We start from the raw sequence: 15,780 nt of genomic DNA on the forward strand, positions 1-15,780 counted from the left end.
GGGGGGTGTGGGGTTGGATGGGGGAGAAGTGGGTAGGGTGGGATGGAGAGAGTGTTGGGTGTGCAGTAGGATGGAGAAGAGGAGGGTTGGGGGGCAGGATCCTGGGAGGGACTGTGGGGGACAGGATACCTGGAGGAATGGGATGGGGTAGGATTGGGTAGGGCCCTGGGAAGGGTGTGCTGGCGTCCCCAGCGACTCCTAGGGCCTGGCTTCATGTTTAAGTCACTGTGTCTTTCACTTGCCTCACAGCGGAGATTAAGATCTGCTTCAAGTACTACCATGGCATCAGCGGCGCCTTGCGAGCCACGACACCTTGCATCACCGTGAAGAACCCTGCGGTGCTGGTGAGTGGCCTCCCTCCACCACCAGGTGGGGAGAGGCTGGGGGGGGAAACTGAGTGAGGGAAACGTGTGGCAGTATGGGTCCTGTTTAGCTAGCCATCGCGGATGTGGCTGGTAGCATGGAAAACATGACTATGAAGGCCATCCAGGGACAGTCAGCTCTCAAGTGACCTGTGCACAGTCGAGCAGCACTGCTCCACATGGAAGGTGTCCGCGTGGCCTGGGTGGCTGGAGGGTGGCAGGTGGTATGTGGCATCTTATGGGAATGCAGGCCATTTAGGTCGTGGGTGATTCTGCCTGCCCAGCACCTCAGGGAGCTTTTATCCCACAGAGAGCGTGTGGGAGTCACACACGCACTGTCTCCTCGGTGTCGTCGGTGCTGATCTTTCCCCTGAAGGTGCTGCACGCATTTTTGACAAAACATGACCACTCGGTGGATGTAGCTTCTTTACCAGGCCTCCGCTGAAGAAAGAGATGGCTAATGCACTTGAGGAGGCTGGTTGCCTGGGTTTATTTATTTATTTTTAATAAATAGGGTCTCACTCCGTCGCCCAGGCTGGAGTGCAGTGGCGTAATCACAGCTTACCACAGCGTCAGCCTCCTGGACTCAGGAGATCTTCCTGGCTCAGCCTCCTGAGTAGCTGAGACTGAAGTTGCATGCCACTGCACCTGGCTAATGTCTTTATTTTTCAGTTTTGCAGAGATGAAGTCCCGGTATATTGTCCAGGCTGATCTCAAATTCCTGGCCTCAAAGGACCCTCGCCCCTCGGCCTCCCAACGTGCTGGGATGACAGGCATGAGCCACCACACCCAGCCCCGCCTCAGACTTTGAAAGAAAGCGTGTCCATTTCTAGCACGGCATTTCCCAAAGATTGCCTTTCCCAGTTTTGTGACTTGTTTTCACGCAGTAGAGCAACCTGAGGCTCTGGCAGTCCCGCCGTGGGTGCCTCCATCACACAAGGGAGGCTGGATCCGGGCGGCTGGAGGTGTTTGCGTCTGAGATATGTGCTTAGCTACAGTTTTCACCAGTCGTTCATGAAAGCGAGGCCGTGAAAGCACGACAAATGAACTCCCTGAATGTAGACTGTCTACTGCACTGTGTGTGGGAAGGTGTACATACACTTACAGGTGCCTGCAGTCTTGGAAATAAACAGGGAGTTAGGTTGAACCAGAAAGCAGCCTCTGCAGACAGCACCGTAGAACGTCCAGACCTGCCCATGCTGCCCCCGGCGGTGCCCGTGCCTCTGCCTCAAGCTGTCTTGCCCTTTCTTGTCCACTCCTACAAGCGTTCACTAGATGTCTGCTGAGTGCCTGGCCCTTGCCACCCCCAGAGATGGAATGGCACATCCTCCATCTCATTGGTGGGGGAGAGACATCAACTGATTTATGTTCTGCTTACCTGAGTGGTAGTTGTGAGGGGAGCTGAGCAGGGCTGAGATACACAGCAAAGACTGGGCTTGCTCGGGAGGGTCCTGAAAGGCTTCCTGAAGAAACCCTGTCAGAGGGATAGTCTGAAGGATGGATGAGTTATGCAGGTGAAGGGGGAGGAAAGAGCACTTCAGGCAGAGGGAACAGTATGTGCAAAATTCCCAACATCCAAATGTGCTACTCACATTAGAATTATATTTGAGCTCCCACTGTAACAAACATGGTAAAGAATATGAAAGAACAGCCCACACTTACTATATAAGACTTTGAAGGTTCTGAAGAGACTAACAATATCTTCCGTGTCAGGCCAGTCACAGTGACTCACATCTGTAATACTAGCACTTTGGGAGGTCAAAGCAGGATGACTGCTTGAGGCTAGGAGTTTGAAATCAGCCTGGGCAACTTAGTGAGACCCTGCTTCTACAAAAATGAAAAAAATTAGCTAGGTGTAGTGGAGCATGTTTGTAGTCCTAGCTACTTAGAAGCCTGAGGTGGGAGAATTGCTTGAGCCTAGGAGTCCAAGGCTACAGTGAGCTGTGATTGTGTCACTGTACTACAGCCTATGTGACAGAGCAAGACCCTGTCTCTATTAAAAAAAGAAAAATCTGCCATGTCTCATAGTAAGCACCAGAACAAACTTTGCTCAGATTAAAATTCTAAAAAGAAAAGTTACAAAACTAGAAGAGAGAGGTCACTTACAAGAAAACCTTTGAGAAAATCATTTGTGATGAAATTAAACAGTGGCTTCTAAATGTTAATCACATCCTTTCTGGATTCAGATTTTTTTTTTTTTAGACCTGAGCAATATCATTATCCAGATATCACTGAAGGCAGTGGACGTTTACATTCTGGTGAACAGCTGATTTTATTCCATTGATTTTGTGTTGTGATGACTCTGTGCCTGTGCGTAGTCTGGAGATAATTAATTTGCTTCAAACAGGTCTCAGAGCACCTTACAAGCTTCGGAGATACAACACTGGCAATCAAATAGCTTACGAATGAAATTAGTGGTTAGTTGAATTCTGACCATATTTGAGACAGTTTTATCTGTATCCACAGTTGGAAGGCTGTGCCACGCAGGCCCCACATTTGAGGGTTGGGCTTGTATTTCTGTAATAGCGTGTTGGCCCTTGAGTCGTCTGATGTGTGCTCAGTCATTGTGACTGGTTAGCAACACTAATGCACCTGAAGCCCACTCAGCAGGGTCACACCATACCCAGGCCCAGAAGAAGTCCCTGAGGACCTCCCAGGGAAAGGAGCAGGGGGCATCCTGACCCACGGTTGATCTTCACACATGCCCTTTGCAGTGAACCCAAGGTGAAAGCACCAAGTCTTCTCCACTGTTGGTGTCTTGATGTTGTTGTCCCTCATCAGAGCACAAAGGTATATGTGCTTCAGACACATGGGACAGAAAATTCTGCACTCTGGGGACAACTGGAGGTGCCAACCTCTCCCCTGACATGTATTGCTCAGGGTGGTTGGCACTGCCACTCTGGGCATTCCCCAAATGCTCTGGGTGAGTGTGTCTTAAGAGACTCTCTCCAGACCTGGAACACAGAGGACTTACAAGGTTGCCGGTGTCCCTGGGTCTGGTGTGAGGCTCTGCTCTCCCTGGCACTCTCTGGGCAAGTGTGTATAAGAGCCTCTCTCCAGACACAAAACACAGAGGGCTCATGGTCACCAACGTCCCTGCATCTGGTGGGGAGCTCTGGTCTCCTTGGATCTTTGTAATAAATGACAGAGTCGAGTTCTTTGAACATATTTTCAGATGGGCATGTTGCCAGAGTCATTGTGCAGGACACCATTTTTCTCTGATGAGTCTTTTGCCAGATGGTGAATTCCTTCTAGAAAATGAGCATGAGAGGGCCTTTTGGGTTTTTCTCGTAATTTCGTGTAGTATCTTAAGTAGGTTTTAAATGAAGACAGGCTGAGTCTCTCAGTCTTCTTGAACTCGCTTTGCACAGCAGCCACCATCCGGTAGGGTGTGGCTCACTTGAGGCCAGGCAGGGTGGTCCCTTTGAGGGGAGGCCGAGGTTTCCTGGTGCCTCCCTGTACCCAGCACAGAAGTAGGGGCTGACCACACTGACTGTGCATCTCATCTGTGGCCTGGAATCATGTGTGGTTCTAGTGGGATGAGATGGTCAACCCACCAGTTGTCTGGCCTGTTACTACTGCCTCTGTCCCTGCTGCCTGGTACTATTGAGTTGGAGGAGGACAAGGACGACAGTACAGCATAGTAAGACATACCTGCCTGTTGAAAGCCAACTGATCCAGGGGTCAAATGTAGCTGTGAGGAAATCAAGGTCCCTCAGTGTGCCCTAGTCCACTGCAGTGACTCGAAGCATGGGAGGTGCAGTTAAGTGCACCATGACATAGTCTCAACTTCAGTGTAGGCATTATCAGGAAATGAGTAGAAATCCATATTCCAAAATACAAATGGAGTGTCTCACATTGCTAGAAATAGTTATTATCTCCTGGTTACTGTTATTGCTTCCTGGTGGTGTATGATTTTTACAGGAGCGTGGGGGGCACAGCAAAGGTCAGGTGGAGGATGAGTCAGAGGAAACCCCGGGGTACAGTGACAGGTGGATGAGGGGTCAGAGGAAGCCTAGGGGACAGTGGCAGGAGGGGAGGGGTCAGAGGAGGGAAGCCTGGGAGATAGTGGCAGGGGGGAGGGGTCAGAGGAAGCCTGGACAGACAGGAAGGAGGGAGGGGTTAGAGGAAGCCTAAGGGACAATGGCAGGAGGGGAGATGTCAGAGGAGGGAAGGCTATGGTGACAGTGACGTCCACATGAGAGCAGACTCTAGTCATGGACTGCTGGATCAGCGACAGAAGTCTTGATTTAGAGCTGGCTCCATCCCAAATATCAGGCAGGACCATGGAGATTTACCTCAAGGAGCAGGGCATGGGGGTAGTGTGGGAACCACCTGGAGGCTTGGGGGTTCGAGCTCATGGACCTCACAGGATTCCTGCTGAAGCAGGCCGAGATGACCAACATCCCTGGGGTGGGATGGGGAATCTGCTGATCGTGAGGATGACCCATGGTGGGGGTTCTTTCTAAGCCAGCTCTGCAGGTTTTGCTAAACTAGCCTCTGGAAGGTGGACAGGGATACCAAGGTTGGGTCCATTGAGCAGATGGCTCAGAAGAGCCGGGCCCTGGTTTGGTCAAGGACAGACTCCTCATCTGAAGAGTTTGATCTAAACTTTAGAATTAAAATGTGATTTTTATTTTCTGGCTATTCTGTATTCAATTGTCTCTGACAGTATTGTAGACCTCTTTTTCATAGTATCATGAAGGTTTTTCTTCCTTCTGTACCATAAGTTGCGCACTAATTGTACATAAATTGAAAGAAAGGTATAAATTTGCTTTGTGGTCTATAAATTGCTGGTTTCATGTTAGATATAACTTACTCAACAGTTTTTAGGAAGAAGTTTCCAGCACAGTAGCACATTCCTGTTATTGCTAATTATACTGGCACGTGTTTGGTGCCCATAGCCAACAGGACAGGAGCCTGCAAGGGAGCCAGGATGCCACATAGACACCCGGAATATTTGGTGAAAGAGGATAATTCTGTGTGTATGGATAGTCAGATCTCAATCAACTGTTTCATTTAGTCTTAGTTTTCCTAATAAATCCAGTGGAAGTTGATGTTTGTTTTCTAACTAAAGGAAATATTTGAGATAGTAATAGTAATATACACATTCCTACCTATCAACACTAATCTTATCAAGAAGAAGGGACGTAAGGCAAGTTGATTCATCTTCTAGAGAATTTCAGAGTTTCTATTTGTTTAATTTGGGGTGAAGACTGAGTTTCAGCAGGCCAGTGTCTCTTGCCTCTGTTCCGGAGGCTTGAGAAGGGAGGCATGTGCTGCCTTACGAAAACCACTGTGTGTGGAAACCTGGTGGTCCTGTGGAAGTGTCAGGGGAGTGTGCTCCTTCCAGGCTTCAGACCATGCTTTTCTCTGCAGATGGGAGCTGAAGGCATGGAAGGAGGGGCTCCTGGGAACCTGCATTCTCGCAAGCTCGTCAACTTCACGCTGTCAGGTAAGGACGTGCCTACATGTGACATCCACTCTTGAAAGCATCTCATTTTAAAGGTGCATGTGGTCGCTTCTTCCTGCAGCCTTTTGTATATGATATGTGAACTAGTTTAGGGTTTTTGGTCATATTTCTGAAGATTCAAGTATATCTTTTACCATAATACAATTAGATTATGAATACAAATTCAGAATGTACTTTTTCTACCAAGTTTTCGAGTGATAAAAAGACAGTAAAAGAAAGACTTAAAGAAAAATTGTAACAGAACATGTGCTAATCCTGAGGAGCATTGACTGAAAACAATTTATGCTTGCTTCAGCTGGAGAAAGGAAACATTTGAAGACTGGCAGGGAAAGCCAAGGTGCCCTTCTTTTTCTGTGGAGGAATACACATAACAGTTGGAAAGTGGATTGGTCTTTTGTTATTATTATTATTTTTTGCTTGTTTTATGTTCCATAACATATTCGAATTCCTTGTGTGTTTATCATACAGTTAAAGCAATGCCTTTCAGGGTGTGAGTTTTTAAGTTTACTTTAGTTGAAACCAGTAACTTAAAAAAATCAAAATTTACCTCCAAAGGGATTTTTTAAAAATAAAACATCACTTTCTATAAACTGAAAATGTTCACACCCAAAAATATGCATACCTCTATACATGTGTACTGGGCTGCAGTGTAAAATGTATGTCCTATGCAGGTCACTACCAAAAACATGGGAAAGCCACTGATTTTTAAAAAATGAATTGGCATCGTAAAGTCAAGAATACTCTAAGAAAGTCATATTTGCAATGGATTTTAAGACAGACCTACCACAACGCTTACAAAGGAAAGTCTAGCAGAGGTCTGCCACTGTGAGAGGCCTCATTTTAATTTTCCTGTGGGTATGGGCTTCTAAAATTTAAATTATGCCCACTTTCCTTGTCTGCAAAAAAATGTCTCGAGTGAAAACAGATGTCCCTGAGAGTGAGAGGTAGAAGGCCGCATCTTGAAGCAGATCCTTCCCCGTGCCCAGTCACCACGTGGGACAGTGTACACATTGGCTTGTTGTTGGCTGTGGCATTCTGAGTGTCTGTGTTTGGTTCCACATGTTCCCTCCTCCAAGGAAAGAGTCTCTGGTGAATTTCAGGGGTTGTGCTCTGGTGACTTATGGATCAAATTTGGTCAATAAATATTGGAACCACAAGGTTTTAAAAATATCTGGGGTTTTTTTTTCTGTTTGTTTTTTTTTTGGTTTTTTTGAGTTGGAGTCTCACTCTGTCGCCCAGACTGGAGTGCAGTGGCCGCTCCCGGCCACCGCAGCCTTGACCTGCTGAGCTCTGGCGATCCTTCCGCTTCAGCCTTCCGAGTAGCTGGAACTACAGGCGTGCGCTACCACGCCCGGCTGATTTTTTGATTTATTGTAGAGATGAGGTCTCGCTGCCCAGCGGGTCTCGAACCCGCGGGCTCAGGCAATCCACTCACCTCAGCCTCCCAAAGGCGCGGAATTACAGGCTGAGCCACCAAGCCCGGCATATCTGGCTTTTAATAAAGGCACTGACCGTACCACTGCCTGTGGGACTGCTTTCAGATCCCTTTATTTATCTCTTCCCCAAAACGTTTGGCTACCACGTGTGCTGTCGACTTTCACACATTGAGGTCCTAGGGACAGGTAGGGGACAGTTAGGCAATTGCGGCTCAGAAAGTTGAGAGCAAGACCATGCCATGGGCTTCTTGTTTTTGCTTTTTTTTTTTTTTTTTTTTTTTGAGTTGGGGATCTTACTCTGTCGCCTAGGCTGGAGTGCAGTGACATGATCACAACTCACTGCAGCCTCGGCCTCCTGGGCTCAGGTGATCCTCCCACCTCAGCCTCCCTAGTAACTAGGACTACAGGCATTCAATACCATAGCCAGCTAATTTTTTGATTTTTTGTAGAAATGAGGTATTGTTATGTGACCCAGGCTGATGTTGAACTCCTGGGCTCAAGCAGTCCTCCCACCTCAGCCCTCAAAGTTCTGGGATTGCAAGTAGAAGACAGCACACCTGGCCTTGCTTTAGCTCTTTTAATTGCCAGATTGTTGTTGCATAAATGTGTGGTACACAGCACAATGATTTGATGTATGCCATAGTTTCTTAGTTTACAATTGTTGTCCTGTACTTCCAAGTGGTCTGTGTCATGCTAAACAAGATACTCACATGTGGGTGACTGCAGAGGGGATATTGTCAGCTTGCTAGGGGAGGAGGACTATTTGGAAGTTAAACATCCCAGGGTGTTTCCTAAAAAGCAGGAAATCAACTCTAGAACACAGCCAGATGCTTCTATGAACCCTGCTCCCCACTCCCACCTCCAGACACAGGGAGGCTGGCTGCCTGACCTCTGTTTTCTGTCGTACCATGTAGCCAAATACCATGGAGAGTACACAAGGATGGCTGGGAGGCTAAACCAGTTCTGGAATGTAGTTCTTGGAAACAAATCTGGTTGCATAGTATTGACAAAGAATGACAAACAGTGTTTGTCTGAGAACACTGAAAGCACTGTAGAGTGGCTGCCTGCACATGTCTTGCTCTTGGCTACCCATGGAAATGTAGAGACACAATTGAACTCTAGAGCCATAATAAAAGTAAAAGTATTGGTTAATATTTTAAACCTCCTCCAAATAAGGCTTTGCTTGGGATTTTAACTTGTCGAGCCTTTGTGATTTTGAGTCCTTCTTAGGCCTATTATGTGGTATGAATAGTTATGAGCAATAAAATGTGTAAAAGACAGAGAAGAGCAGAAATGAGATGGGTAAAGGGACCTGAATAATCAGGTTAAAAATAATTAACCTGGTAGGTTATTAAGGCAGATACGTTTGTGCAGCATCTCACTGTGGGAAAGTCTGGGGTCAGGACTGTTTACCACACACTCTTCCACCACAGCAGCTGGTTCTCCTGGTGCTTCTTGTTCAAAGGAGCATTTTCTTTCATGACTGAGCCTGTCAGACTCTGTGGCACCTGCTCCTGTCCACATTACTCTGAGTTTATGGCAGGAAATCCCTGTCCTGGGAGTAGACTGCATGTCTAAAGAACACCATCCTCTGTCTTTGAGTTCGATGGGAGCATAACCAAGAAAGGTAGGAAAATAAATGTGCAAATTGTACTCTCCTCTCCAAGCTACTCTGTGCTAATAAGCCCAAGTGGAAACATGCAGCATGATTAAATGGGCAGTGAAATGCACACTTTATGTGTGATATCGCCTGTGTGTTTGTAGTGTGTCAGGTACAGGGACACAGGGCTGAGACTGCGTGGCTTCTCTGAAGGGCTGTCTAGCTCTCTGCCCATCCCCACCTTCTCCCACTGCTCTTGGAGGGAAGACCTTGCTGTGAATTGCATGCAGCATTCTTAACATCAGAGCCTCTTGGTACAATTCTCATGTGTTTGTCAATACTTTAAACTACCCTCTACTGCTGATTCTGTGTCATTAGACATTTCTGGGCCATTTTCATTCCATGTATCTGGGCAATGAGTTCCTAGGGACTGTTGGTGTGTCCCCTCCAGGGATGGTTATGAGGGCCATCTCAGGCTAATGTTTTTTCCTTCCAAGAAAGACCTTCTGTTTCAGGAATGAGCTTTTGTGGGATGACCTTGGTGGCCTCCTATAATTTACAGTCACTTCATGGAGTCTGTTTCCAGCTACTCTGGAGACCTCCCTGGACTGAAGTTTCAGCATTTTTTCAGGGTTGCTTAATTCCCAGGCTCACCTTACTCAAACCAATAATCTTGGAATGATGCTGAGAGCTTGGTGAAACCAGCTTGGTTTGCCACCAGCTTTGTGCCTTGGCCTGAGCACTTAAAAACTGTCTGTCCCCTCACTGAATGGACTTTTGCTAGGTCTTTCTGCAGTGTATGTAGTGTGAAGCAATGTGTCATCTAAGGTAAGTTATAGTATGTTCATCAGATATTTTGGTTACTTACAAGCTACTTAAGATTTTTTTCCCTTGACAGTCCCCACATTTGTGGCATAGAGAAGACATTTAAAATGCAGTACACATGGATGTGTGCTCTGAAGTTTCATCTCTAATTAAACTTAGTCCAAACTCATTCTTATATATATGTGGAAGTTCATTTTTCTCTCCCTAAGGAATGTGTTTCCAGTGTACTGTTCACTAAGGATTTCTCTTGAGACATTGTCTGAACTTCCGGTTGCTGACTCCTTGCCCTGGAAGAGAGGGTGGAGAGGCACCTGCTGGAATTGGAGGGTTCCCAGGAACAGATGGGCAAGGATGTGAGGTCAGGGCAAAGGTCTGACTTCACTTTTGCAGCCACGAGAGACCCTTTGCTGAATCACTGCCACGATCCTTGTCTTCATGTGTCTATGAGATCCTTGTGTGAATGACTTTGCAATCGTGTTACTGAATCATTTCTGTTCAGAGTGTCCTGTGTGTTTATTTAAGAGTAAATTGTCTTGGAGCTGCTTGTTCTAATCAGGATTTATGGATCCTCCTTTCCTCCCCTGTCCTTCCTTCCCTCCCTCCCTCTCTGTTTTTGTCCCTCCCTCCTTCTCTTTCTTTAAAGATCTTAGGGCAGTTGGGCTAAAGAAAGGCATGTTCTTCAATCCCGACCCTTACCTTAAGATGTCCATTCAGCCAGGGAAGAAGAGCAGCTTCCCCACCTGTGCCCACCATGGGCAAGAGCGGAGGTCCACCATCATCAGCAACACCACCAACCCTATCTGGCACCGAGAGGTAAGATGCCCCAGGTCTTCCATATGACTAATGGGAAGTCAGCCAGCTATCTTCTCTCTTTCCCCAACTGTGTGTTCCCGAGCTGTTGCTGGGTGTGGGTGGGATAGCAGAGGTGTCTGGGGTTCTTCTGGGAAGAAGGTGCCCTGAGGATGAGTTCTTCCCGTCTCTCCAGAGCCAGGTCTGGCGAGACAGGTAAGGTGCTCACCTCAAAGGCACAACTTAAGCAGCTGTCAAAAAACCAAGTGATCAAAATAAGTACCTTATTTCTCAAAGAGCAAAAGGTAGATTTACCATTCAATCCAGCAGTCCCACTACTCTGGGTATCTATCAAAAGGAACATAAGTCACTCTACCAAAAAGACACCTGCACTCATGGATTTATAATAGCACTATTCACAATAGTGAAAACATGGAACCAACACAGGTGACCATCCATGGTGGACTGGATTTTTTAAAAATGTGGTACACAAGTACCATGAAACATTATGCCTTTAAAAAGAACAAAATCATGTCCTTTGCAGCAACATGGATGCAGGTGGAGACCATCATTCTAAGTGAATTATCACACAAACAGAAAACCGAATACCACACGAGCACAGAATCCACACGGGCATATGGATGGGAACAACAGACACTGGGGACTCCTAAAAGGAGGAGGAGGGTAAGGGAGGGAAGTGGGAAAGGGTTTAAAAGCCACTTGGGTGATGGGCTCAGTAGAAGCCCAAACCTCACCATGCAATATACTCATGAAACAAACCTGCACATGCACCCTTTGAATCTAAAAAAAAATAGTAATTCAAAGCAAATAAATAAATAAATATCTTAATGCAAAATTTTTTAATCAAAATTCATGCAAAAAACTCACAAGGAGCAAAATATCATCATTTTAAGTAAGGGCAGGAGATGAGCAGCCCTGCCTTGCAGAAGCATGGTGAAGCCTGAGGCAAAAGGAAAAATCAGTCACATGGATCCTGTTTTTACTTAAAAGGGTGACATTTTGTTCTAGTGTATATTTGATATGAGTTAAAGGAGTTTTCTCTCTCGATGGTCTTTGGCAGGTGTCTTATGCATTTGCAGACATTTGTTCACGAGACGAGCCATATCAGGAGGTGTCTGTCACCCTGCGTGAAGCCAGATTGTGTTGAGGGTGTTCTAGTCATCCTGCCAGCTGTGTCATGCCACCAGTCATCCCAGTGCACCAGACCGGTGGAGTCAGCAATGGGTTTCCCCACCATAACTCTGGATGTTCACAGAATGGACAGAGATGTTGCTGCGGCAGCTCTCCTGCCAAGCTCAGGGGCCCGAGGCCCGAGGGATGCTTCTGGGCAAAGCTTCACTGGCATAGGAGTTACATACTTCCTTAGATCACACCTTATGTCTTTGACAACAACATTTCATTCTAACACTATTGTAGAGATTTAATTGGAGGTATTTCGGGGGGTTTATAGTCACCTGAGGAAGAAGTGTGGCTTTTTGAGACTGGCCAGCACAGCAAGATGCTTCTCCTGGATTGTCTCTGTAGTTATGGAGATGGGAAAATTAATATAGCTCATGTTCTTCCACCTGGTTTATAAACTGCTTATGATCTCATCATGGCAAATAACTTCCAAGGCACACCACATGGTCCTGTGCATTTTGAGGCCTAGGAAACATATATGTATCTCGATGCGAGTTCTAGGAGGTCCGTATGGATATGGTAATGAAACAAGCACGACTTATTTTCCTGAGATTTTATGTTTACAGAGGTCTTGGCCATGGTACCAGTGTAAGCCTGAAAGGGTGCCCGGGTATGAGATGATCCCCTCTCCATTGTGGTGATAGAGAAATCAATGCTCAAGTGTTGATGTGACCAGCTGTGCAGTGGCAGACACAGGGCTCAGACTTAGCTCTTTTTATTCTAAGCAAGTGCCTTTTTCCATTAAGCAGACCAATTGGATGGTCCTTTGGAGAACTTGGATGGTTATAACTAAGTAAACCAGTAGCATCCAAGTGAAGAGCACCACATCATTGGGGGCATAGAACTTTGTCAGGGAGACAGTGATACAACTTGGGTTAGATTCCTGGCTCCATCACTGACTTCTCCTGAGATTCTAATGTCCAATCCAGTATTCTCCAATGATATTCTTAGATGAAAGCAACAAAGTCTATCTTAACCTTATACTTTTATTTTTCTGGTTTCAGAAGATATTTCAACCCTGTATGCCTTTTAAACCTAATAATTCCACTTAAACATTGTTTTATTTTACTAATGACCAGGGAAGCCACAGTATTCTGTAGATGTTCCTACCGTAACCACCAACTGGAGGAGTATTTTAAACTGTGTTTTGCAACTTCAAAATTCCATGAAATTAGGAATTAAGATTGTCAATCAAATATACTGGTTAATTATAAACTGTTCTATAACAAGATATTAGCTATCAAGAATTAAGGTACAATAAATGTGGTGAGTACTAAGAGCATATTATGCATTACTGAATACCTGATGCTGTCCCCCCACAGGGTTATCCAGGGAACCTCGTCATGCAGACCCTTGACTGCTGCCTTTTAATCACTGTGAATGCTAATGGTTTGAGTGACTAAAGGACTGACAGTAGCTGTAGATATTTCTAGCAGTGTAGACTCTGCCTGTCAGTAGAGTTTAAGAGATGCTATTTCCCATACTAATGAAATGATATCATATCATATTTGTCTTTCTCTTGAACCAGCGTGTTGTCTGTTTGTGTTTTCAGAAATATTCCTTTTTTGCACTCCTCACTGATGTCTTAGAGATTGAAATTAAAGACAAATTTGCCAAGAGCCGTCCCATTATCAAGCGCTTTCTGGGGAAACTGACCATCCCGGTTCAGAGGCTGCTGGAGCGACAGGCCATTGGGTAATCCACCCTTGCCATAAGGGGACTCGCTGAGATGTGCTTGTGCAGAGACATGTGACATGATCATGGTAGTCTAGGACTTTTCATACTGACAAGAAGGGTAACATCATTCTTTCAGAAACAAAAGTGCCGTGACTCTCATTAACATGCACTGGACAAAAAGTACTTTGTTTTGATTATATACCATTTTTCTTTGTCTTCTTTGGGGTGTCTTTGTCTTTTCCAGGATTAGCATTTCAGTATCAAATCTAATGTTTGATTGTTTTTTTAGTATATTGACATCTTGTCCTCTTCCTAGAGCAGAAATCTAGTGTCCAGGTTGATGCCCACCTTATCTCCATTAGTTCCATCTGGAGAACTTGTTATTTTTGAAAAACAAAAACAATCTTGTTTGGAGTCATTTAAAACAAGACCTGGACTCTGCAGAGTGTTAGAGCCAAGCTCCTGGACATGTACGTGCCTTCAGGCTGCTAAGATCCATGCCCCCACTGACTCTTGCAGTGGGACTAATGTCTGTTTTCCTCGCATACACTTTGTGCATGTTGTGAGTGGAGTAGTCAGGAAGTCATACTGAGGAGACAGAGAAGGACAGATGATGCACATGAATAGCATGGGCTACTTGAAGGCTGTGACCGGGTCATGGGACCCCGCTAGGCAGAGACGTGGGTTTCCTTCTGGGGCAGCATGGGGCAGTGTGGGAGAATAGAGGAGGCGACTTGACTGTCCCTTTAAGTATTTTCCTTATTAAGACAAAGTCATTTGCTTTAGAGTGAGTGTCACTCATGTGCAGGAAGGTGAAGCAGTTACATTTGATTCTGATAAGGAGACACTGAGTGAGACAGGACGGCTCTGCATAGGGGAGGCTGACAGCTCAAGCCTGGGTTCAAGGCGTGCAAAGACGGGGCAGGCCCAGGAGTGGGCACAATGCCTCTCCAGGGCACCTCTAGCTTCTCTAGTAACACCAGGCCCAGAGACAGGCCAAGACCCCTTCCTCTGCAAGCGGGGAGAGCTCAGCAGCCCCACCCCTCCACAGTGGGGCTGCTTGCCAAGCAGGTGTGGCCATGCCATGTCCTTGTGCTGCTCCCTTCTGAGACTTGGCTTCTGACCTTCCTGGGGCCAGCACAGGGGCCTCTGTGCTATGTTGGGAGGTGCGGAGGAGCAGTCCCTAGCTGTGCATGTTCTTTATAACAAGGGCACGCTATCATGACCCAGATTCTCCCTCCTTTCACACCCCAGTCAGAAAGAGCCCGGAACATGGACCTTTCATGGCTCCCTGCTGGCTTCAGAATATCTTCTTCCCAGTCACCCTCAGCAGGAGAGAGCAGACGGTGTCTTTGAGAAGGATCAGGCCAGGCATGGTGGCTCTCACCTGTAATCCCAGCACTTTGGGAGGCCAAGGCAGATGGATTGCTTGAACCCAAGAGTTCAAGACCAGCCTAGGCAATGTAACAAGGCTTCATCTCCACAAAAAAAAAAAAAATCAAAAAAGAAAAAGAAAGATCGTAAGGCTATACACTGTAGTACATTTCTGCTTTTACCGAGGATTCTCCTTACAAGACTTCCTTTCATCCCTGGGCTTATGCAAGCTTACATGTACAAATGAACATACTACACTGGACCACAATTCACCTTGAGCCTATTATTTCCCTTACTTTTGAGTCCAACAGTTTTCAGGGTGAGATATGGGATTGGAGGGCATCCTGCAGGAAGGAGGCTACAGCACTGGCACTTGAGGATCACAGCTCCTTTTCTCTCCCTTTCCCTCTCTCTCTCTCTCTCTCTCTCTCTCTCTCTCTCTCTCTCCCTCCCTCTCCCTCTCCCTCTCTCTCACTCTCTCTCTCTCTTTCTCTCTCTCTCTCTCATATTCTCTCTTCTCTTCTCTTTTCTCTCTCTCATATTCTCTCTTCTCTTCTCTCTCTCTCTCTCTCCCTCTCCCTCTCCCTCTCTCTCTCTTTCTCTCTCTCTCTTTCTCTCTCTCTCTCTTTCTCTCTCTCTCTCATATTCTCTCTTCTCTTCTCTTTTCTCTCTCTCATATTCTCTCTTCTCTCTCTCTCATATTCTCTTCTCTTCTCTTCTCTTCTCTCTCTCTCTCTCTCCCACTCCCTCTCCCTCTCTCTCACTCTCTCTCTCTCTCTCTCTCTCTCTTTCTCTCTCTCTCTCTCTCATATTCTCTCTTCTCTTTTCTCTCTCTCATATTCTCTCTTCTCTTCTCTCTCTCTCTCTCTCTCCCTCCCCCTCTCCCTCTCCCTCTCCCTCTCTCTTTCTCTCTCAGGGACCAAATGCTCAGCTACAGCCTTGGCCGGAGGCTTCCAGCAGACCATGTGAGCGGGTACCTCCAGTTCAGAGTGGAGGTGGCATCCTCTGCCCATGAAGGTGAGATGCCCGTGTAGGCATAGTGCC

At 46.4% G+C, this 15,780-nt stretch overlaps 1 protein-coding gene across 1 annotated transcript in view; it reads left to right on the forward strand.

The window, feature by feature from the left end:
- The window catches only part of LOC103256500 (E3 ubiquitin-protein ligase HECW2-like), a gene marked incomplete at its 3' end in the record, with an annotated part of 68,241 nt that overhangs the window by 10,578 nt on the left and 41,883 nt on the right, over positions 1-15,780 (forward strand). Inside the window, exons 3-7 of the mRNA XM_021710551.1 lie at positions 250-344; positions 5,742-5,817; positions 10,340-10,509; positions 13,238-13,380; positions 15,653-15,753. Coding sequence (XP_021566226.1) covers positions 250-344; positions 5,742-5,817; positions 10,340-10,509; positions 13,238-13,380; positions 15,653-15,753 — 585 coding nt within the window. The remainder of the gene's footprint in view (positions 1-249; positions 345-5,741; positions 5,818-10,339; positions 10,510-13,237; positions 13,381-15,652; positions 15,754-15,780) is intronic.

Source organism: Carlito syrichta, unplaced genomic scaffold, assembly GCF_000164805.1.
Source record: "Carlito syrichta isolate Samal-C Ts95f unplaced genomic scaffold, Tarsius_syrichta-2.0.1 Scaffold289749, whole genome shotgun sequence".
Lineage (NCBI taxonomy): Eukaryota > Metazoa > Chordata > Mammalia > Primates > Tarsiidae > Carlito > Carlito syrichta.